Here is a 24,268-nt window from a genome sequence, read left to right as displayed (position 1 = left end):
GTAAAAATTAATACATACCTATATATATACATATATGTGTATAAATGGATATGTATAGATATGTATCGATATGTGTGTATGTATATATGATAGATGTGTGTGCATTATGTATATATATATATATATATAATACACACACACACACATACACATATATATATATATATAATACATACACACATTTTGTTGTTGGTTGTGTCCAACTCTTCATGACCCCATTTGGGGTTTTCTTGGCAAAGATACTGGAGTGGTTTGTCATTTCCTTCTCCAGCTCATTTTACAGATGAGGCAAACAGGATTAAGTGACTTTCCCAAGGTCACACAGCTAGTTAAGTGTCTGAGACACTTATCTGAACTCAGCTCTTCCTGACTCCAGGCCTGTCACTCTATCCACTGTGCTACCTAGCTGTTTATGTATGTATCTCTCTCTCTCTCTCTCTCTCTCTCTCTCTCTCTCTCTCTCCATATATATATATATATATATATATATATATATGAACACACACATAAACATAGATGTATATACCAAGAGATCTCTTATCCCGCCTTATCCTGCCTTAAAAAGATCATTTGGTACAGAAAGGATACTTTCCCCATGTAGCCTTGTAGAATAGGTGCTCTCATGCATGAGCTGGTGTTTTGGGCAGTTGATCCAAAACTGATATTGCCGTGTAGCCAGTCTAGTTGCCTGTCTGCCAATCTTTAAAGGCACAGCCAATTTCAGATCGGTTGGATTTCAGGGCTAGGCACCACACTGGCACCCCCAGCTCTGGCCAAATGGCTTCTCCAAGCCACTGTGGAGCTAAGCCTTTATTATATGTTAGTCCCTGTGGCTGCTCCTGATTGGTCTGATGTGTGTCAGAGGTAGGTCTTAGACCCATGTCATCATATTCTGAAGCTGACTCTCTATACCTCTTGCCACAATGTCCCTGTCATTCCTCCATGCCATCTCTGAATCCTGCCTGCTGGGATTATGACTTCCCTGGCCCAGCTGCAGAGCCAGGGTTTGAATGCAGTACTGGTCTATCCCCTTTCCTGACTGCCCTTTAAACAAACCTGAAATACTTTCAGGTGTTTGCTTCCACTGACCACAGAGGACCAGACAAGGGAGAGATAAATAAAGAGAAGTCCAGAGATGCAAAGTCTCAGAATTGAGTCTTAGAAGGCAACATTTTAGGTTCATTTCTGGTTGGGGACAGGTTTGTAGAGCTTGCTTCCTTGCTTCATTTGTCCCTCACTTAACTTCAGTCTTGTTCTTCTGCCCAGCTAGGAGAGACTCATCCCTCTTTTCTTTCCTGTGAGTTGGCTCAGTTCCTGGCACCTCTCATATGTCCCCTGTACCTACCCCTGCCTTCAAGAGTAGATTCATTCTCTGCCTTTAGACTCCAGGGAAAATATAAAGATATACTGCACATAAAACCCTACTGTTTGGATGATAAAGTAGGGTCTTTGCTGGGAGCAGGCCTGAGATCAGGCTCATCTTTATTTCAAAGAATAACCCTTTCTTGAATGTCTTTCCAGATTCCCTGGCCTAGATCAGTTCTCAAACCACACCTAATAAGAGACTGGACAAGTGATAGTGTTTACATAGAAATCTTACACACTTAAATTGGGCCATGCTGTGCCATGGCAATTTGGGGGATTAGAGGCCTACGCGCTGTCCCCCTAGGGCACTGTGGTCAGGAGACTTAGTCTTAGAGGCTCAGGCTGAGATGGTGAGAAGAGACTAGAATTGAACCTTTGAGAAATTCTCCCATGCCTGGAAACACTCCCCCAAGACACAGTTACGCTGTGAGTCCACAGGGAATAGTCAGCCATGGTGTTTTCTCTTAATTCTCCTAGGAGCTGTTTATAAAAGCCATGGATTTTTCCCTTTTGTCTTATTTTCATTAAAATGTCAAGGCCAGTAAATTTTTATTCTCTGCCTTATTCTTTTCTCTCTGTCTTGATCCTTTTGTCTGTCTTTTTTCTTCGACATGCTTAAAATTTAGCTTAGTTCACAGATCATGTTGTGAAAACATCCTACCTTTTGCACGGCCACTTCATCTTTTATCTGTCTTGGGGGTCCACGTTTTCTTGAGAAGCCCTTGGATTAGGGTGCTCAGTCAGTCAATCAACAAGCATTTATCAAAAGTGCCCACTATGTGTCAGGTATTGCACTAGGCATACAAAGACACAAGCAAAGTAGTCCCTACCTTCAAGGAGTCTATATTCCATCAGGGAAGGCAGACATGCACATACACATTCTGCGCATGGTAAACACAAAGTGATAAAGTAATTTGAGGAAGAGATGCTAGCACAGGGGTGAGAAATCTGCAGCCTCGAGGCCACATGTAGCCTTTTAGGTCCTTGGGTGCAGCCTTTTAACTGAGTCCAAGTTTTACAGAACAAATCCTTTTATTAAGGGGATTTGTTGTATGAAATTTGAATTTAGTCAAAGGGTTTCACTTAAGGACCTAGAGGGCCACAAGTGGCCTTGAGACCACAGGTTCCCTGCCCACGCACTAACAGCTTAGGAGATCAGGAAAGGCTTCTGGGAGGTGGTGGTGATTGAATTGAATCTTAAAAGAAACTGGCTCACTTTGGGATAGTCCCAGATCGGGCCTACCATTAATCCCTCAGTACTGAGCTCTAGTGAAATGGAGGCTAGTAAGAAAACCTCTGTGATGAACTCTTGACTACAGATTGAAGTATAATTTTTTTCACCTTCTTTATTTTTCTTGCCTTTTTCTTTTAACAACATGGCTAATATAGAAACATGTTTTGCATAATTTCATATGTATAATTGATATATTGTTTGCCTTCTAAATGGTTGGGGGAGGGTGGGCAGGAAGAATAGAATTCAGAACTCAAAAATGAATGTTTAAAATAAATAATAAATTTAAATTTAAAAAAACATTTTTAATGAGTTCAGGACCTTAGGTTAAAACACACAACACACACACACACACACACACACACACACACACTTTGTGGCTGTTGTTCATCAACTTAGCCTATTGACTTAATGGGAAAGAGGGCTGAGACTGTTCATTCTAAAACATGGTCACACGTTGAGTTTGAGATGCTGATGGATATACAGTTGGAGCTAACTAGCAGATTTCTGGTAATGTAAGTAGGGAATTCAAGAGAGAGAAGTTAGATACAAATTCTATTAATTACAGCACCAGAGTTTGCCTAGCCATTCCCCAACTGATGGATACCTACTTTATTTTTAGTGTTTTGCTGCCATACAAAAAGTATTGCTGTGAACATTTTGGTACACTCAAGATCTTTCTGTGTTTTGACTTCCTAGATGTTGACTTCCTTGGGGTGTATACTCAGTGGTAGGACTGTTACATTAAAGGGTGGGTTGGGAGCTTTGGGGAGGAAGAAGTGGGTACATTCTGTGGTACTGCCCAGGACAAGAGAGGCTATGTCTAACCAAGCCTGAGCTCAATCCTTCAATCCTTAGGAGCAAGAATACAAATGGTCACAGTGTAAACTCAGGCCTAAGTTCCCTCATTAGAGCCCAGCTTCTGATGGACCCAAAAGAGTACCCATGGACCATATAACTCCCAGCCTATGCTACAATGGAAAGGTAGGTAGCACAATGGATTAAGTGGCAGGGCTGGAGTCAGGAAGACCTGAATTCAAATCTGGCCTCAAACTCTTACTGGTTGTGTGGTCCTGGGCAAGTAACGTAACTCTTTTTGCCTCATTTTCCTTATCTGTAAAATGAGCTGGAGAAGGAAATGGCAAACCACTCCAGTATTTTTTCTAAGAAAACCCCAAAAAGGGGTCACAAAGAGTCAGACACGATTAAATGATTAAACAACAACAACTAGGTTGTACTGGTTGCGTTGTTGACTGGTTCTAGGGTTTGCAACCAAGCAAATGTCTGCCAAGAGCAGGTACTGCTTGCTGAGGGGGGATGAGGTAAGAAAATAGTGACCATTGACCTGGGGGAGGGGTATGAATGAAATCCTATGAACCAGTCACAAACTAAGGCTCAAGCATTTCAGCCTGCATCCTGTCTCAGTGCCTACTAGTAAATGGGATTGGCTGCCAGCTCTTACTCTCTGAACATTGCACTTGGCTTAAGTGCTGGGATAAGGGACCTGTATAGATCCACCATAGCCTGCTGTGTGATCTGGGGTAGGTTATTAAATGACCCTGACTTTGAGACATCATAACACCTGGATGAAAAAGTTAAATTAAAAGCTCTGTGGTTAAGTAAGTTCCTTCTGCCTGTTTCTCCAAATACAGACTATGGGCATTATGTGAACTGACTGAGCATTTCACTTTTCATCCGAATGTTTAGAGGTTGTGTAGACATAGCCAGTGATCTCTGATTGTCCCATTTTATGTTTGTATCTTTCCCCCTGGGCCTTGCATGTAATAGGCTCTTAATAAGTGTCTGTTGAATTGAATTGAATTGAATTGAACTGGACTGACTAGAAATGTCATTTGTCAGCCAGGGGGTGACACAGATTAGCTGCTATCTGCCTGAGGGGAATGGACAGGGCAGACAACCAGGCCAAGAAGGAATCAGGACTGGCATTGCCTTGAAACATGTATTTAAAATAAGATTAGATTATTTGTACCAAACTTTTTTTCCCTTATTAAATCCCATTATGAAACGCTTCTGTTTAGGACAGTTAAATTAAATTTCCAGCCTGAACGAATGCTGGGACCCAAATGACATTTTCATCCCCTAGACAAAGCAGCGTGTCACAAGACCCTAGGCTTATGGCTGGTTTCCAAGGTCATCAAGTGACCTCCATCCAAAGAACTCCTATCCATCTCTATTGTTCTGACAGCTACAGAAGCACATTCAGTTCAGTTCAATTAAAGAAACATGTACAGGCACCATGCTAGACACAGGAGATACAAAGATAAGAAGAAACAGGCCCTTTCAGCCCTCAATGAGCCTACATTTGGGGGGATTCAACATTTACACAGATATGTGTGTGTATATGTGTGTGTGTGTGTATATACACACACACATACATACACACACATACAAACACACACATATACATATGTATTTTGGGGGGGAAGGGAGGGCACTAAGAATTGAGGGGAATCAGGAAGGGCTTCCCAAGGAAAAGGAACCTGAGCTCAGCCCTGAAGGAAGCCAGGGATTCTAGGAGGTAGGGAGAGGGGGCAGTCTATGTAAAGGCTGGGAGATGGGAAGTGACATGTTGAGTTTGGGGAAAAAAACAATAGGCTAGTTTGGCAAAGATATAGAATATATAAAAGTCATATGAAATAAATGTGAAAAAGTAGGGGGGCATCAGTCAATAAACATTTATTAAGCACCTACTATATATGAGATTGTAAAGGATTTCAAATGACAGACTAAGGAGTTTGCATTATATCCTTCAGGAACAGGAAACCAGTGAACATTTTGAGTAGGGGAATGAATTGGTTAAACTTATGTCTTAGTAAGATTAATTTCACAGTTCGGTAGAAGACAGACTACCTAGGGAGAGGAAAAACTGGAAGAATATAAATAATTGCAGTCTTCCAGATGAAAGGTGACGAGAGAATGAGTCAAATTAGTGACCCTTGAATGGTAAGAAGGAAAAGGATTTGAGAGATGCTATGGAGGTATCATTGATGAGACTTGGCAACTGAATAGATATGGGAATTGAGGGAGAGGAATGAGTTAAGGATGACTCAGAAGATATAAAACTGGGGGACTGGAAGAGGATGGTCATGCCTTCAATAGGAATAGGGAAGTTTGGAGGAGGGATGGATTTTTTTTGGGGGGAGAGGGGAGGGAGTACAATTCCTCTGGGGCCTGAGATTAGATGTCTCCTGGAAGCCGGAGGCTGGGGAACCTTGGGTCTTCTGATACCTCCCCCCCTGAAAGGACCAACCAATTCTGACACTAAAGCTGTTACTTAGCCTCTACTTACTTATAACCTGGATTTCTAGTTCAGCCTTACTCCATATGCAGCACTGCCTTACCACTGGCAAATTCTATCACTGAGTTTTAATTATATTGCCCATTTCCCCCCTAGAAACTGTTATGGTTTAAGGAAAAGAATGTTGCATTTGGAGTCAAAAGACCTAGGTTAAAATTCTGGTACTGCCACTTCTTGAGGGACCTGGGACAAGTCTTTTAACATCGTTTTCCTGCCTTTAAAATGTGTGTATAAGGATATGTGTGGGGAGAGAAATTTTAGCTCTAAACCCTTCCTGCTTTAAAATCCAAAGATCCAATGATTTTGTCCTCTATCATATTATTCCTTTCCTTTACTTTTACTTGAAAATCCAGGAAGCCTGCCCTCTGGCTTTAGTCATTTATGCAGCAAATACTTACTGAGCTCCTACTGCACAGTCCCATCCTATGCAGGACCCCTCACTTGCTAGCTGGACAGATACAACAGTATGTGCCCTTCCCTTACAGAATGTCCAGTGGAAAAGAGTACAGCTATAGGCATGATACAAAATTGTACGTGATTAGCTATTGGATGTACAGAGAGGAATGTAGGTGGGCACTACAGAGAGGGCACTGGGGATTGGAGTGGCCAGAGAAATTTTCATGGAGGAGGTAGAGCTGGAGGGCTTGGGAGGAACTGTAGTCAGGACGGGATGGGAAGAGGGGTAGGAGAAGGACGAGTCCAGGGTGCAAGGGGAGCCGCAGTCCTAGAGACTAGAAATGACAGGGACAAGGAGGACAGTGGCCTGGCTGCTTGGGGAGTCCTGGGAGATTACTATTGGCCCTAAGGGAGGGACTGGATTTAACCTATCTAAAGGCATGCTCTCCCACCCAGAAACACTTGCTCCAGACCAAGTAGGTGCGTCTGGGTCTGTGTAGCTTGAGCTTTGTAGCTTCGAGTCTGAAGCAGGAAGATCAAAGAGCTTTTGAACTTGATTCCAGCTTTAAAGGGGCACTTAGAGAATCTGAAAGTGGGTTGGTTACAAGGGAAAACTCTTTGGCTTAGGTGGTAGGAGGGTCCCCTCCCCAGATGACAGCATAAACATCTTTGGAAGGACATGTACAGAGAACTACCCAGGACCACACTGATGGGGACCATGAAGTGAGTCAGGACTCTCTACAAATGGGTTTCTTTGTAGAGGGTGGAGACACACTCCTGTGGATTGTAAAGCTCTCCAGGGGTTAGTTTTTGATCTTCCTTCTCATTTAGCCAGGCCAAGGAATACAGACATCCCCCCACACCCTCGTATTTCACAGGGCAGAACATATTTGGAAAGCTTCCATAAGTAGAGGCAACAACATAGTGCTACTCTGGATTGGGAGTCAGAGGACCTAAATTAAGACCCATCTTTCTCACTTTACTACCTGTGTGACCATGGGTAAGTCATCTCTGAGCCTCAGTTTCCACAGTTATAAAATGAAGGGGTTAGACTAGATGGCTCTAAATGCATTTTCTATGGTCCTACAAGTTGAGTAGTTAGTGACATGATCTTTTAGTTCAGTCTTAAAATCTGGCTATCTTGCTGACGTCAAATGGTGGGACATTTTTTGCTTCGATGGTTAGGATATATCTCAGAACACCTTTGCAGAGCATTAAAAAGAAGTCCTCCCTCCATGCCCTCCCTAGGGTGTACGACGTACATGTGGAAACTGATTCTGTGGTCTTGTGTACCACTCTTGTAGAGTGGCTCTTTAGGGATGCCCACTGTCCTTCACCCCTCGCTATGTGTCATCTGTTGTTGTTTTTGAAGGTTTGTGGTTTCTGGCAAACCCTGCTGAGGCTCCGCGTTCCCACTTCAAGATAATTTTTTTCCTCTCCCCTTAGGTTGCTGCCATCAGGTGAATGACGATGCCTTGAGTTTAGTCTTTTGCCTACGTGAGGCATCTGATCTAGTCCCTGCAGGGGCACAGGACGTTTATGAGATAAGTTACAGAGAAATAGGCTGGTGACAAAGGACAAATAGGGGTCCCTTGGGCTCTCCTTCCCCCTTGGTTCTATACACGCCTGGGGAGTGGCCCTCAGTAGGGACTAGCTTGTCTAGGGATCCTACGAGGCTCTGGCTGACTCTGTGTTGGACACCCCTGTCACTGAGAGGATGAATTGGTATCTGCTTAATGATCCTCACAGGCTCCCATGGAATAGAATCCTTGGAAGAATTATGGGTCTTCCCCCTGAGACCAAAGACGTGTGGCCAGGGATAGGGGGAGGGAAAAGTCTTGGGAAGGCTTGGGAGAGGGGAATCAGACAACAATTATGGATTAAGCATCTCCTCTATGCTTTTCATCCACTCTGTATATTGCTGGTATATTGTCTTCCCCACGAGATTGTGAGCTTCTTGATGACAACTTGTATCCCCAGTGTGCTTAACACCATGTCCGGCAAATAGTAAGCATTTAATAAATGCTTGTTGACTGACTGATTGACTGTCAGGGAAGCGGGAATTGGAGAAGACAAAGGTCCTTAGCTTCCTAGAGCAGAAGTATGGAGTTCTCTTTACTTTGTTTTGGTGGGATGGTAGGGGTTGAGATACACTCTTCTTGGTCAGAGTGCTGAGAGGCAGCCATCTTGTCACTGAGGAATTCAGAAAGACGAGCTCTGATACCAGTTCGGTAACTTTCTAGCTGTGTGACCTTGGGAAATTGACCTGCCCTCTCTGGTCCTATTTCCGCCTGTGTAAAATGAGGAAGGGGGGGATTGGGTTAGCTGTTCTCTGAGGTCTGATATTCTATGATCCCAAATACTTCTTTCCAAAAAAACTGCAAGTATTTAAATTCAAAGATGGACATAGACTACCCACAATTGATTACAAAACCATTCTAATTCCTACCTTAAGTTCAGAAGCTCAGGTATTCTTAAAATCTTGTTTTTCTCATTTCTAGTGGAGAAAAACCCTCACGCCTTGCTCTAGAAATATTATCTCATTTGACAATGAGAATGATGCACTTTTTCCTTACTGCCGCTGTTCAAATGTTACTCTTCAAGTTTTGCTGAATTTCCCAGTGGAGACATAAACCGGTGACATCTCTGCTTGGATCACGTCTTGCCACCCAGACAGAATTAAGGCCCATGGGCTAGAGTTTTTCTGAGCCTCAACATAAAGAGGAGGTACCTGGCTTAAATCAGACAGACAACAAGCATTTATTAAATGCCAACTGTGTGCTGGGCATTGTGCAAGGTGCTTGGGTTACAAAGACAGTAATAGTCCTAGCAAAGCACCCACTCACTCCCCTGCCCAAGTCATTCCTCATAATGAAGAATTAAAAAGAGGTTTAAAAAGACAGTTCTGTAAAATGAACCAGCACCTTCATCCAATCTGACCAGTATATGTAATTGCCACACTCATGGTTGCCTAGCTCTGCAAAAAAGGGAGGGAGGGATACGATTTTCATATCTCTTCTCCAGGGCCAAGCTTAGTAATTATAATTACACAGTTTTTAGGGTTTTGGGTGTGTGTGTGTGTGTGTGTGTGTGTGTGTGTGTGTGTGTGTGTGTGTGTGTGTTCTTTCCATTTACATTGAAAGTTGTATATAACAGTTTCCTGGTTTGCCTTGCCTTGCATTGGTTCATTTGAGTCTAAAGAAGGAGATTTTTGTGTCTATATAAAGAAGGTGGCTAGCAGGCGGGTCCTCAATAGTCTCTGGGAATCCTGGGATGGGCTAAGGACACCCCTTTCCCTTGCTATTCCCAGGGATAGGTGCCACCTGCAAATATTGGTCCTGGCTAAACTCAGAAGGAAGGGGCTGCCAGAGAACCCCACCATCTGATGTGTTACATAAGAAACGAGAGGCAGAGCCTTTGTATATACAACCATCTTATGAGAGTTTATATATCAAAATCCAAGTCTTGTGAGCCTCATTGTCAGTGAATGAACTAGTAGAATTGAGTTTCTGAATGCCTAGCCCATAGAAAAGGAGGAAGCAGGCCAGTATCCAGACTCCTTCTCCTACCGGCCACCTAACCTGCTGCCCATAACTGCTTCTTATCTTTGCTCGGCTCCTTGCATTGTGGTCCCAGGGGTATTGGTTCTACCCTGCCATGAGTCTCTACACAGATGGAAGGCCATGAAGATTAGGCTGGCAAAGCCATTTCTTCCTGGGAGAAGCCATGCAGCAGCAGGATCTAGGTGTCTAGTAGGCACCTGAGGGGCCTCCAGGGAGGGCCCGCAGATAATCCAGCTTCTTTTCTGGCTTCTAGATTTCGCAGAGTTTGTTTTCCTGGGGCTCTTCCTCACAGAGATGTCTCTGAAGATGTATGGCCTGGGGCCCAGAAATTATTTCCATTCCTCCTTCAACTGCTTTGACTTTGGGGTGAGTGACTGACCGTGGGGGCCCCAGATTGGGTGGCAGTAGGGAGCAGAACGAGGGCCACAGAGCGGAACCTAATTGTTGTGCTTTCTGACTTGTGTCTAGTTTTAAATTTGGGGAGGGGAGGAGGACGGTCCTGTAGTTTTTTTTTTCCTTCCTCTCATTTTAGTTTAAAGTCTCCCAATGAGATTGGCATGCATCTAGCCAAATATGGTATTCCCAGTCTCTCAGGAGAATCACTCTGTCCTCAGCCAGGAACACCAAATTCCAAGATCTTAAGACAGAGATCAGAAAAAAATAAGTCTTGATCCTTAATACCATTGACAAAGGCAGCTGGTCATCTCCCATAGCCTTCTCTGTCTTCTAGAATCACAGTTTTCAGCTGGAAGAAAGCATGGGTCCATGAGACTTTCCATTTCCTGCATAGGACTTTGTGGTCACTTTCTAGGTTTCTTTTGGCACTGTGATAGGATGAAAAGAGTTCTGGACCTGGAGTCAGGACACTGCTCTAAAACTTGTTAGCTATCTAACCTTGGGTAAAATGCTTCCCCCACTCATCCTCAGTCTTCTCATCTCCAAAACGGGGATAATGTTACCTACCTCACAGGATTGGTGTCAGATAAGGACTTTGTAAATTCAAAAACCATGTAAATGTGAGATTTGGTTATTCTGTTTCACCAATCTCAGCATTGCATAGTGGAGTCAGGAAGACCTGTGTTCAAATGTGCCTTAGACACTTAGTAGCTGTGTAACCCTAGACAAATTGCTTAACGGTTCTGTGCCTCATTTATAAAATGAGGCAGTTGGATTTAATGACTTCTAAGGTAATTTCCAGCTCTTTATCTATGCTCCTGTGAATGGGTCAGCAGGTTTGCCTAGTCTCCCCAGACTCTCCATCTCTCATATACATGCCTCAAGGAGATATAATACATTCCCAATCTAGGAGGAACAAAATAATAATAATAGAGACTGTGCTGAGAGGAGGAAGGTATTGGAGTGAAGTGGAGGCCATCTGAGAGCCGTGAGTATTGTGCTAGGACTGAAGGAGGGTGAAGGTCCTTCTTGGTGATTAGAGGGTGCTGACAGTTTGTTGCTCTGTGTTAGGGTAGGAAAGCCCAGGAAACCCAGATTCTGAATGATCTGAAACCGAAGAGGGGGTGAGGCTACTGGGGTGTGGCCAGGCCTGGGGGCTTCCTGGCCAGCAGCTCCATCCTCCCCAATCTTAACTTATGTCCTTGGCCTTTGCCTCTTCTCTGTTTACTGATCCCTCCTCTTCCTTTCCCCGCCCCAATAAAGTAACTGGATGGGGGAGGGGAGCAGCTCCCACATTTCATTCCCCACCTCATTGAGGGGGTTTGTTCTCACGGATCACATGGGGCAGAGCATCTTTCCTTTGTAAGTGATAACATGTCCTTACAGGTCATCGTTGGAAGCATCTTTGAAGTCATCTGGGCAGCTATCAAGCCGGGGACTTCATTTGGTATCAGTGTGCTGAGGGCTCTCCGGCTGCTGAGGATTTTCAAAGTCACAAAGTAGGTCTAACTTGTTTTTGAGCCCTTTGATCTCTGCTCCAGAGAATTCCCCCCCCCCTTCTCCAAGGTCTTCACATCTGAATGGCTTTCTTATCCCGGTGGGCCTGCTCAGACTCTCTCATCCTAGAGTAGTAGTGGAAATTAGATTTTCTGTTTGCCATTACCCAGATCCCCCCCAAAGAGTCAATTATCAATTATCTGTTTGCTCTATGTCTTTGAGCCTTTGGACAAGCTTGCTATCCAAGTGTCTGGTGTGAGGCTATATTACTCATAGGGGTATCCTGTTGTGGCATGAAGATTTTTTTAGCAAGGGACCATACAAGTCTCTAGAGCAAAGCTCCGAAGTGGGGTTGCCCAAGTCTCTGGTGTGAAGCCCTGTTAGTCATTGGGAGATCCATTTTGTGATGTGAAGTTTTGTTAGCTATGGGACTATCTACTTTGTGGTGTGAAGACCTGATAACTGACTCTTTCTACTTGGTGGCAAAGTCCTAATAGCTATGAGACTTCCCACTTTGTGGTGTGAAGCCCTCTTAGGGACTGTTCCCATTCTATAGCATATGAGGCTGCCCAAGTCTCTGGTGTGAAACTCTGTTAGCCATACAGGTAACAGAATCTCAGAATCCTGGAGACCTCTTCAGGTCTCTAGCGTAAAGCTCAACAGCACATAGTACCTTACGAATCTCTGGTGTGAAGCCCTCTTAACTACAGGATATGAAGCTATTATTACTGGAATAAATTCTCTTTGCTGCTCTGGTTAAGGCAGCAATTATTAGCAGGAGTTTAAAATTACTTTGGGATCTATTCTCATTAGAAATTCTGGGTTTTTTGGGTGGAGTTCTCTGGAATGCTGAGATTTCCTAACTCGCAGTTGTATCTTCAGTACCTGGAGGAGGAATTAAAGAGGACAGCATATCATGGTTGCATTGTGGGGGGGGGGGGAGGCGCGGAGCAGGGTCTGCCCTTACTGGACATGTTCAGACAAAAGCTGGATGACTATTTGTTGAATACACCCTCAGGAGCATCATAATTAGACTCAGGGTGGGCTCTGAGACCTCCTCCAACTCCAGGATTCTGGCATTCTGTTGCCTGTATTCCTGAGAATGGATGGACATCACCAGTTTGAAACTAGGTCCCATTCCCTCATCTCCCCTCCTTTCCCCACCTCCCAGCTAGGAAACCAGGATGGACAGTGTTGGTCAGCTGGACACAGGCCCCTTCTTCTCCAGCTCCTGGACAACATTGATTTGAGGCCAGAGCTGGGGAGGCTCCTGTTCTGATCCTGAGCACACTCTGTGTCTGTCTCTGGGGAGATGACGGCTGTTCTTTATATGCAAGGCTTTAAAAGGCTTGACATTTATCGTGATTTGCTCGGATGCTTTTTGTGTTCACGCATATCGGCTTTCCACATGCTCTTTTGAAGGAGGTTCTTGGAGGAAAAGAAAGTAGCTTTTGCCTTCATTTTCTTGCTGATTTTAGTGGATTAAATGCTTGTTTTGGCTGAGGGCCATAAGGAATAATGAGTATTTTCATATCTTTGGCCCCAAATAGTTCTCCCCCTGGCCTATTGCCAGCTTCAGGGATCTGGAGACAGTCTTAGAGAAGGGTTCACCTAGTAAGAAGGTATTCCATCACCTTTCACTCTAACTCTCCCGTCCTGTCACTCCAGCAAATAGGCAGTGTTGTACCATGAAAAGAGCCCTTGGCCTTGGAATTAGGAGACCTAGGTTCCCTGGCTAATTTTGCTAGCTGGGTGCCCTGAGGCAAGTCACCTGCCCTCCAGGCCTACAATTTAAGCATCTGTGAAATTGGTATAATCATACCTTTCCCACCTACTCCCCTCAGAATTGTGAGAATCAAATGACATCACATGAAAATCCTTAATAAGCTGTAAATGTTATAAAAGCATAAGTTATTAATTTAAAAATAGTCATTTTTTCCAAAACAACCAACCAGAACATAGCAAAACGTATTGGTAAGGCATGTGAATTACTCCCTTGAAGGCTGCAATTTCAACTTTGTAAAAGCCCCCGGGTGTTCTAGCACCTCTAGACAAGGTGATGGGGGGAGGGGGTGGTGCCCGGAGGCACCAGGTGGTGATGGGGTGGGGGGGCCAAGACAAACACCCCAGGCACGATAGAATCGGGCTATCTTGCCCTTTATTGGCCACGTGGCCTTGGGTAAATTACTCCTCCTCTCTGAAGAAGTTTTTGTTTCTTTAAATGTCTGACCCCATACATGAGAAATGAGAGCAACTGCTGGGCCTAGGGCTATTTATTGCAGCCAGCTTTCCCAAAGCCTCTAGGCTTTGAGAAGGAAGGTCCAAGAGGGACCTAGAGTTAAGCTAGGGGCCTCATGCCTGACATCCATGATTAAAGGCATTTTTCCTTCTTGTGGCTTGAGAAGTGCCCTGGGTTTACCTATTGCTCAGGCCAGGGATACACACACACATCCCAGGGGATAGGGATGCTCGTCAGGCAACTGTCAGCCCTGCTATGTGTTTATTTTCTCTTTTTATCTAACCTCTGCTCTTCTTTCTCTCCTCTTTCTCTCTCTTTTTTCCCTCTCACTCTTTCCCTCTTCTTTCCTCTCCCTTCTCTCTCTCCTTCCTTCCTCCTCACCTTTTCTACCTTCTCTTTCCCCACCTCTCCTTCACTCTTATCTCTCTTCTTTATTCTGTCTGCTTTCTTCCTTTTCACACATTACCTTCCTCTTGGGATTTTCCCATTGTCTATGAATGCCCCAGATCAGAGTGGGTCTAATCCTCACCCCTCACTTCTCAGCAACGCATAATCCACTATAAACACTGTGCTCAGGCTACCTAAACTAGACAGACCAAGACTCTTTAATCTTTCCAGTGGTAGTAGGTGGTATGGCCTGGAGTCAGGAAGACCTGAGTTCAAATTTGGTCTCAAACACTTACTAGCTGTGTAACCCTGGGCAAGTCACTTAACCTCTGTTTGCGTCAGTTTCCTCAACTATAAAATGGGGTTAATAATAGCACCTACTTCCCAGGGTTGTTGTGAAGATCAAACCAGATAATATTTGTAAAGCACTTAACACAGTGCCTGACTAAAATGCTTGTACCTTCTAAAGGAGGACATAAAACCTCCAATCTATCTGTCAGGCCTCAGCTTCCCCCTCTCCCCAGTGCCCCTTCACTTGGACACCCTCCATTTTTCTCTTGGCACTGCAGAGGATGTCCTGGGCCGGGCTTCTCGCTTCTCGCTCTGTTTGAGTCTCCACATCATCCTTCTCTGGTGATGGCCTCTGGTGGCTGTTGCCTGGCTTCTTTCTAATTTTTGGTCAGCTGTCAGTGGCTTTGCTTAGGGATACTCCTTCTGGACTGAGTGTCAGAGTGGCTGTCCCTCACCTTGACTGGGCACAATATTTTCCCTGTTGCCTAATATGAAGTTCCCCCATCTTCCTGGGTGAATTTCCTATCTCCTGTGGTTCCCCACTCTCACTTCCTGTAGTAGTGTGAGGAATGTGTAATAATAATTGTAATCATAATAACTCACGCTTCCAATAGTATTTTAAATTTTATAAAATGCTTTCCTCATGACAGTCCTGTGGGGGGGGTAGGTTATATGCGATTATCCTTATTTTACAGACAAAGAAACTGAGACTCAGAGGGGAAAAGTGACTTTCTCAGAGTCATGCAGCTGTCAGAACTGGCACCTGGACTCTGGGCCTCAGACACCAAGACTCTTTCCTCTAAAGGGTTCTTATTCTTTCAGACCACCCTTCTTGGACATACCCCTCTGTTTCTCAAGGAATTGAGATTTTGTTCTCTCTTCAGGGATTTACTTCCATCATGTATTTTTGTCCATCTCCCATCCACACCTAGAGCTACTTTAGGTCAGATACTCCTCTCTTTCTATTCTCTCTTCTTTCTCTGCCTCTTTTTATACTCTCCCTCTTTCTTTCTTCATTCTCTCTTCTCTCCCTCTCTTTCTTTTGTTTTCTGCATGAAATGGCATAAGAAACCACGTGGCTGCTTTGTGGGACCAGCCTCAGATCTTCAGCCCACCTTCAGCTCCCAAATCTCCATGGATGCTCCTTATTAGATAGAACAGTGGCATGCCAGTAGAGATGCATGTCGTAGAGCCCCCGAGCTGCTAAATACGATGACTCCTCCTGTGTGTGTGTGTGTGTGTGTGTGTGTGTGTGTGTGAGAGAGAGAGACAGAGAGAAAGAGAGTGTGTGTGTGAGAGAGAGACACACACACAGACACAGAGAGAGAGAGACAGACAGACAGAGTGAGAGAGTGTGTGTGAGAGAGACAGAGACACACACACATAGAGAGAGAGAGAGAGAGAGAGAGAGAGAGAGAGAGAGAGAGAGAGAGAGAGAGAGAGAGGGAGGGAGAGAGAGAGAGAGAGAGAGAGAGAGAGAGAGAGAGAGAGAGAGAGAGAGAGAGAGGGAGGGAAGGGGAGGGGAGGGAGGGAGGGAGGGGAGGGAGGGAGGGAGGGGAGGGAGGGAGGGAGAATGTGTGTGCCTCTGAGTGTTCCCCAGGAGCTCCTGGTTTCTGTCTCTTTATCAGATACAAAATACTTAGGGACCTCCCTCTCTGGCCTTAATTTAACATGAAGGGCTTGGACTAAATCAGGGGTTCTTAATCTTTTTTATGTTTCATAGACTTCTTTAGCCATCTGGCAAAGTCTTTAGAGTTCCCTTCTCAGAATGATGGTTTTAAGTGCATAAAATAAAATGCATAGGATTATGAAAGAAACTGATTATACTGAAATACTGTTCTCAAAATATTAAAAGAAACAAGTTCATGAACCCAGGCTAAGAAGCCATAGACTGGATAGTCTCTGAGGTCCCTTTTAGCTTGAAGCCTGCGATTCTAGGAGCTGGTGACTGAGCCAGAAATTACCTGTGGCTGCTAAGTTATTCCCTGATCCATCCAGGTCTTACCTACCCCATAGGTAAGAGGTATAAGAGCATGGCCCATAGAATCCAGAAATCCATTTACTGGAGGGCAAATGGAGACAAGAAGACAGGCACATCACTGGGGGCAGTGCCTTCCTATATGCCTGGCTAGGGCTGTCCTAGAGTGAGACTTTGGCTCTCATCCCACGTGTAGCAGAGGGACAGTGGCCAAGAGTCTAGTCTTGCAGGTCAGCTTGGTCCTTGTTCACTCTAGGTACTGGAATTCCCTTCGGAACCTGGTGGTCTCCCTGCTGAACTCCATGAAATCCATCATCAGCCTGCTCTTCCTTCTCTTCCTGTTCATTGTGGTGTTCGCCCTGCTGGGGATGCAGCTCTTTGGAGGACAGTAAGTAGATGAAATGACCTTTCTCTCCCTATCTATGTTGGGCCTGTGAGCCATGACTCATCCAAGTGGGTGGCACATTCATCAATGATGGCATTCATCAATGATCATCCTGGGGAGGGTGGTGTAGTGAGAAGGGCCGGTGGCCTCGGCTTGGGAAGAGTACAGAGTTGGGTCCAAGACAGAAGTAGATGAAAATAATAATGTCAATGGAGCCATTGCCCTTGGCCACCATTTTGTATTACCTTTTGTTGGTAAATAATGACTCACTGGAGGAGGTTCTACATGATGATGTTGTTCTAAGACCTGGGCCTGTTCTTAATCTGCCTGGTACTGGAGGGAGCCAGGAGAATGCTGAGGCAGTGTGTTAGGTGGCCATGGACAGAGCCTGGCTGAAAGACTGTGGAGTTTAGATTATTATCTGGGTCAGCTTCTGAAGCTACACTAGTGATATCTTAGGATAAGATTTCCATTCCCTATAACCTGACAGTTCTGTGATCTGTAAATCTGTTTCATTTTATCTAATTCCCTTGTAACGGCTAGCAAAATCTTTTTGAGAAATCCAACTTCTGCACTGGGAATACTCATGAAATGTCCAGGAAAGGATCAAATGACCATTGGTGGTATTTTTTCTCAGGCCTCAGAGCTCTGTGTCCCAAGGGCTCTGGGGTAATTGTTCCTGAAGAGTTGGGGTCTTGAGGTGTGGGATAAAGCATGATCAGGAACAGTGTGAGGTTGCCAGTATAGAATTACGAATGTAGAAGACTCACTGATGTGGTAGAAATTTAGGCACAGTATGGGTTCACCTGCTGACTACTTATGCATGTGTGGGAGCCTCTGAGGCAGCCAGCTGAGTCCCATCACGGACTGCCTCTTCCCACGGACTTTTTGTTTCTCTCAGGTTCAATTTTAGAGATGAGACCCCAAACACCAACTTTGATACTTTTCCGGCTGCAATTCTCACTGTATTCCAGGTAAGGCTCTCAGTTCCAGGATGTGCCATCTGCGTGGTCTGCTGTGGACTATTCTAGTCAGGTACTCAGTCTCCAGGGATAGGGGATATGGAGACACCTTCCCTTCCCACCCCCGACACACAAATTAGTTGGGCGTGGTTTGTTCTGATAAAGACTTCCAGTTTCCAGGGAACTGGGATCCAACAGCCCAACCCAATAGTCTAGTCCAGCATTTGTCTGAAAGTGTTCATGGTCTCCAGAGAGCTGGAAAAGTATAGATCTGTTGTCTAATGGCAGATTCCACAGTCTCAGCATGCTTTAATTGGGACATTCATACAGGATAAGGTGGTCCAATTCTGGGTGTCAGGAGTGTAATAGCTCCCTGGTGGGGCTCCTTGTTTGGGAATAGGAACTGAGGGTCCCCTCAGACTTCTTTCCCAGTTTTGCTTGGGGGCCATTTAGAGAGTACTTCATACGCAGTAATACTCTGGCTGTCCTAAATGCTGTCCTATCTTGCTAAAAAGGGGAGACTCCTCCCCAGGCTCACCTAGTACAGAGGACAGTAATTTTTGTCAGGAGCAGTTTGAAGGCTTGATGTCTATTAGTCAAATGGGAATTTAGCAAATAGCCACCTGGGGACTTGGGAGAGGGATGGAATAAAGTAAGCAAGGAGGGATGGGACTGAGGCCCATCAGTGCATAGATCAGCCTTGATAAGAAAGAGGTCTACCTCTTCCTCTGAGCCTGGAGGAAGTAGGAGAGAATAAATTTAAGGATAATGGCATGCTAAGCTTCACAAGTACATGAGGGAGTTGGCATCAGAGAGTTGCAATCTTCAGAGCAAGGCAGAAGTCAGGGGTACTGAAAATGAAGTCTTGGGTCAGGGGAATGTGAAAGCTTCAGGAGACAGAAAGTAGTTTGGAATTGGCGTGGCAACAAGGCATAGCAGGCAGATCCTTGGCCTTAGAACTAAAATATCTGTTTTCAGGTGCTGGTTCTGCTACCTGAGTGACCTTAAATAAATACCCTTTCCTCTCTGGAGCTGTCTCCTCCTCTGTAAAATCATCCAGTCCTACCTCTTTTCTCCTTTTCATTTTGCACATAAGGAAACTGAGACCCTGCTGCTTCCTATCTGTGTCTGTGACCTTGGGCAAGTCACTTCCCTACCTTGGGCCTTAGTTTACTTATCTATTGAAAAAAAAAAGGAAAGAAAAGAAAGAAAAAGCACAGCTAGGTGGCAAAGTGGATAGAGTACTGGGCCTGGAGTTAGGAAGACTCATCTTCCTGAATTCAAATCTGGTCTCAGACATTTAATAGTTGTGTGATACTGGGAAAATCCCTTAACCCTATTTGCCTCAGTTTCCTCATCTGTAAAATGAGCTGGAGAAGGAAATGACAAACCACTCCAGTATCTTTGCCAGGAAAATCACAAATGGCATCACAAACAGCCTGAATTAACTGAAATTATTATTATTATTATTAGCCTCTAGTCACCAGTCACTGCCAGTCTCGTGATGACTTCAGTCCCTACTGAGCTCCTGCTGAGCTCAAGCCGTATTTCTAGTACACTACAGAGATGTGTTAATAAATGTTTAATGCTGATTTCTGAGGTGTAAATACTTGTGTTGAAAGTTGAACAATGGCTTGTGGCTCTCTTGCATTCCTGGTTATGTAGCTCTTTCCGAGAGCAGGAATAGAGAAAAGGTAGTTGAGGGCCGTTGAGAGTTGCTACAGCAGGTTGTACGGCAGGTCAGAAGGGGGAAGGGAGGAAGCCCAAGGTGCAGAGGGGCAGCCCTCACTGGGATATTCTGAGCAGAGGCAGACAGAGTGAGTCTAGGATAGCCAGGGAGGGAATGATGGACTGGTAGGAGTCAAGCAATTGGAAGCTCAGGAGAAGGTGGAGAAAATGTCATATGGTCCTTAACCTCTGAAGGTTGAAGCTCGCTCTGTCCCTTCCCAACCTGTCCCTTGGTGCCTCTGCCTGAGGCTAAGTACTAGGCCAAGAGGAAACTGGGGTCTGACCTGGGATAAAATCTCTGAGGTTCTTTTAAAATATAACAAAGCAAAACATATGTGATTTTATCCATTTACGAACTTGCAGGTGAGGAAGTCCCTTCTACCAATGTAGGTTGCTCCCTTCTCTTCAACGTATAGTCTTCACTAGTTTCTTTAAGGGTGTTGGGATGTTAAGTAACTTGTGCAGTGTTGCAGTCAGTATATGTCAAAGGAAGGATTTGAACCCAGGTCTTCCTGACTCAGGGGCAGCTCTCTGTTGTGCTACAGAAGTCTCTTTCTGAGATTCTTATGGTCTTAGAAGATGAACAGCTCTTAGAGCAGAAATGGTTTTTTTTTTTTTATCAGTTCAGGGGTCTAGCCTGGCTGTAAGGCCCTTTGCTAAAACCTTCCCCTTTTGGATGGTCTCCAGGGCCCCTTTCTAGGAGGGTAGCCTTTTTTCTCACAGCCACCTCTACTCCCCTAAGGCAAAAGACTTGATTTGCAGACTATCTCAAAGTTAGAGAAAAGGATGCTTTTAAGACCTTTTCAATACACCAAGTGCTTCTGGCTAAGAAAAGACTTGCTGGATAATTATTTCCCCTCTATGAGCTGCTTGGTGAGCCTGGGGTCCTGGAATTATATTCTAACATCCTCCCTTTGCCCCACCCACAGCCTCAGCATATGGCATTCAGGACAGCCACGGGGACATTCTGTCCAGATCCCTGTCCTCCATCCCTTCTCCCTGACCCAGCAAACGCCTCTGAGCACAAGTTGCCACCAATAGCGTCTCCTTACCAGTCTCCTTCGAATGTGCCCAAATCTCCCCTGTCCTAGAAGGCAGCTTTCCTTTTTCCTTGCTGTTCCATGATAAGGGGCCCTGGCAGGGCTCTCTGAAATGAGGTGTGGGCCTGACAAAGAGGAGACAAAAATTATTCCCACTCATTGATGACATGATGGTTTACTTTAAAAATCTTAAAGAATCAGCAAAAAATCCCCCCCAAAACCATTGAGTTAATAGCTTGAATAAAGTTGTGTCATTTAAAATAAACTCACAAAGGTCAATAACAAGGAGTTCTTAGCTGTAGCCTCTTTGTCAGTCTGGTGACACCTGTGGACCCCTTCTCAGAAGAGCGTTTACTACCTACATTCTGAACCAAAGGAAATTTAAATTAGAGGTTACTGAAAATAGAGACAAAAATTTTTTTTCTACCCAAGTTCATGGAACTCTGAAATGTATCCATAGAACCTTTGGGAGTCCAGGGACCAAATACTACAATCCTACTATATAAAAGAACTCAGGAGGAGAAAGGAGAAAGGGAAGTTCCATTCAAAACAAGATGCTTTGAGGATCTTGGAGTCAGTCTACACAGACACATTCAAATCCTCAAGTTACAAAGTACCCTTTAGAGAAATAAAGGACGAAAAGTGGACCTAAGTGTGGTCTGTTCTTTCAAGGCTGGCGAGGTTTGTGCCAGTGGTCTCCCTAACTGTAAAAGCCATCTAGGTGCCTTCCAATTTCAGATTCTAACCTGATTCAGAAACCCTTGAAGACCTATTCTGGGCTCCTATAGGGGTGGTGGTGCTGGAAGGACATGCTTCTTTGTGCCTCTACATGCCTGTCTCTGTGTGGGCACATCTCCCTCCTTGCTCTTGTATGTTGGAGAATTTGTGGGGTAAGATTCCAACGTGGTTGCTGGAAGCTTGACTAGGGATTCAGGGACTCTTCTTGGCCCCCTTGCCTGTGAGCTCTCACTATGGGCTGTGTGTGTGTGTGTGTGTGTGTGTGTGTACACACTCGACTCTCTCCTCTGCATTTCACTCTACAGATCCTGACAGGAGAAGACTGGAATGTGGTGATGTATCATGGGATCGAATCCCAAGGTGGAGTCAGCAAAGGAATGTTCTCTTCTTTCTATTTTATCATCTTGACACTATTTGGAAACTGTATCCTTTTGTGGAGACGGGCCTTCAGTGTCGAAGTCAGGGGACCTGGGTTTGAATGATGCACTGGATGTGGTGGATGACCGGTGGCAAGATGTGTCCTCTTTCTGGGACTGGGCTTCCTCCTATCTAAAGTGAAGGGGTTAGAAGATGGTCCTTAAGGTTCTTTGCAGCTCTCACTCCTGCAGTGTGGGGTGGGTGGTTAGTGGCCCAACCTGGCTTTTTTCCACTCTCACGGGTCTGGGCAGCTTTGGAAAGTAGCTTCAGCCTGACTCACTTCCTGATCATGCTAGCCTGTAGTTGAGGATAGGTTAGGGATCCTTTTTTGGAGACTTGGGTAACATATGAGGTGGCTTCTGAGGGAGCCATCTGGTTCTGACTGCATGAGTTCCAAAAGCCCTCATTAAAGACCCTTGGGGTCCAGTCTATTAGCCAAATCCATGTTTTGCCTGCCATCCCCCAAAACATGGACAAAGCCCTGCCTAATGCTGGACTTTTCAGGGAATTCAGAGTCCAGGGAACACAGAGGCTGAGCAGGAGCGCCCTGCTCCCAGGGAGCTCCCAGTCTGCTGGGAGAGCAGACCCAAAGGGAAAGGGAAAGAACTAATGCTGTCAGCAAGGATAAATCAGGATGGTTTCAAATGTTTGGGAGCTCATCCTTATTGCTCAGGATTCAGAGTCACAATTTTGGGTTAGAATCCTAGCTCAGCCATTTAAATTTTATCTGACCTGGGGTAAGTCACTTCTCCTCTCTTGCCCTCCATTTCTTAACTTATAAAATGGGGCAGTGGATCAGATAATCCCTAAGGATCTTTCTAGCTCTGAAGCCTGATACTATCGGCAGCTGAGTATGGAGGGGTTGCCAGAATCAAGAGGGATCAGTGACATCATGGCTTAAATAGGGTGGGCTTCTCAGGCCTGCAGCTTGAAGGAGCAGGCCATGAGATGGTGGATGGGTAGTTATAAAGAGGGCTTAGGGTTGGGGATAATTAGGGTTAAGGATAATGTGCAAGAGATTTGTCTACCCAGCAAGGAGAGTGACTGAAGCAGAAAGTCTGAGTGGGTAGAGAGACAGAAAAGATGTTATGAGATGAGGGAGCTGGCCCAGCTTCTCACATTTATCATTGCAACAGTGACATCTCTGTTATTATCTTTTACATAGAGGCATATAGTTTGTGTGTGTGTGTGTGTGTATGTATATATATATACACACACATATATGTGTGTATGTGTGCGTATATATATGTATATAGATATATATCAGGCCAAGTCCAATGTACAAAGTCACGTAGAAGTACCCAGTGTTACATACCCATACGTTCAAAGACAGATCCACATTCACACACATACACAAATGCATACCTATAGCCAAATATAGACGTACACAAATGCATGCCTACAGTTACACACCTGTGCATATTCAGCCAGACAGACCTACAATCACATATATACATATCCATAGCTATACACAGACTCATATATGCATACCCCTAGCTATATACACAGGCACACCCATCATATAGACAACCCCCATAGTCACAAGGGGTTACATACAGACCACAGTTGTACATAGTGATATATATGTATATTTGGGCACACCCATTGTTACACAGGCACATACTGACCTAGCCACCATCTTAAACACAGTCATGTATATATGCCAGACAGTGGCTTACACTATGGCACTGACCCCTCTCAGAGTCTCAGAACCTCTTCCTTGTTGCCATGGAAATGGAAACTGGAAGACTTTATAAACGTTAATGTGCTATATAAATGGGAGTTATTGTCATGGTTATTATTTGATAACTGACTGAGTTTCTACTGCCACAGGGAAAAGGGGAATGACCCCTAACTGGCTTATGTCCTCTCTGGAAGAAGCAGTGCCAGGGAGTGGGACCACTTCCTTTGGAGAAACCATCAGGCTTTGCTATAAAGGGATCTGTCGGGAAGTTTCTGATGGCGCTCTGTTCAGGAGAACGAGGAGTGGATAGGAAGGGTTGGTGTGTGGGCATTCATATCATCACAGAGCACAATCTTAGTGCCAGCACGGCCCACAGCAGGGGATAGAGGAGAATGTGGGGGCTTTATCTGGATGCTCCTTCCTTAGCTGGAACCTGACCAGACACCCTTCTGAATGTCTTCCTGGCTATTGCTGTGGACAATCTTGCCAATGCCCAGGAACTGACCAAGGTGAGCTGGGAGTAGGCATGAATAGCTGGCAGGGTGTAGAGGTAGGGGGCAGTTGAAGAGGGTTTCTCAGTCTCCTGACCAGGGCATGTGACTGGAAGCAAAAGCCCCTCTGGTCTATTCTCCAGGAATTAAGAGATAGGCTG

The 24,268-nt window shown here is 44.9% G+C and overlaps 1 protein-coding gene across 1 annotated transcript in view; it reads left to right on the top strand.

Annotated features, from left to right (window-relative positions):
- The window catches only part of CACNA1B (calcium voltage-gated channel subunit alpha1 B), a 252,226-nt gene that overhangs the window by 93,951 nt on the left and 134,007 nt on the right, over positions 1-24,268 (top strand). The window contains 6 exon segments of the mRNA XM_078149926.1: positions 10,128-10,240; positions 11,657-11,769; positions 16,919-17,050; positions 17,949-18,021; positions 21,821-21,938; positions 24,058-24,125. Of these exon segments, the coding sequence (XP_078006052.1) occupies positions 10,128-10,240; positions 11,657-11,769; positions 16,919-17,050; positions 17,949-18,021; positions 21,821-21,938; positions 24,058-24,125 (617 nt within the window).

The sequence above is a fragment of the Phascolarctos cinereus genome, unplaced genomic scaffold (assembly GCF_003287225.1).
Source record: "Phascolarctos cinereus isolate Bilbo 61053 unplaced genomic scaffold, phaCin_HiC Scaffold_2;HRSCAF=192, whole genome shotgun sequence".
NCBI classification, from domain to species: Eukaryota; Metazoa; Chordata; class Mammalia; order Diprotodontia; family Phascolarctidae; genus Phascolarctos; species Phascolarctos cinereus.
The sequence above is the reverse complement of the archived record's forward strand: the minus strand, read 5'-3'. Positions and strand labels throughout refer to the sequence as shown.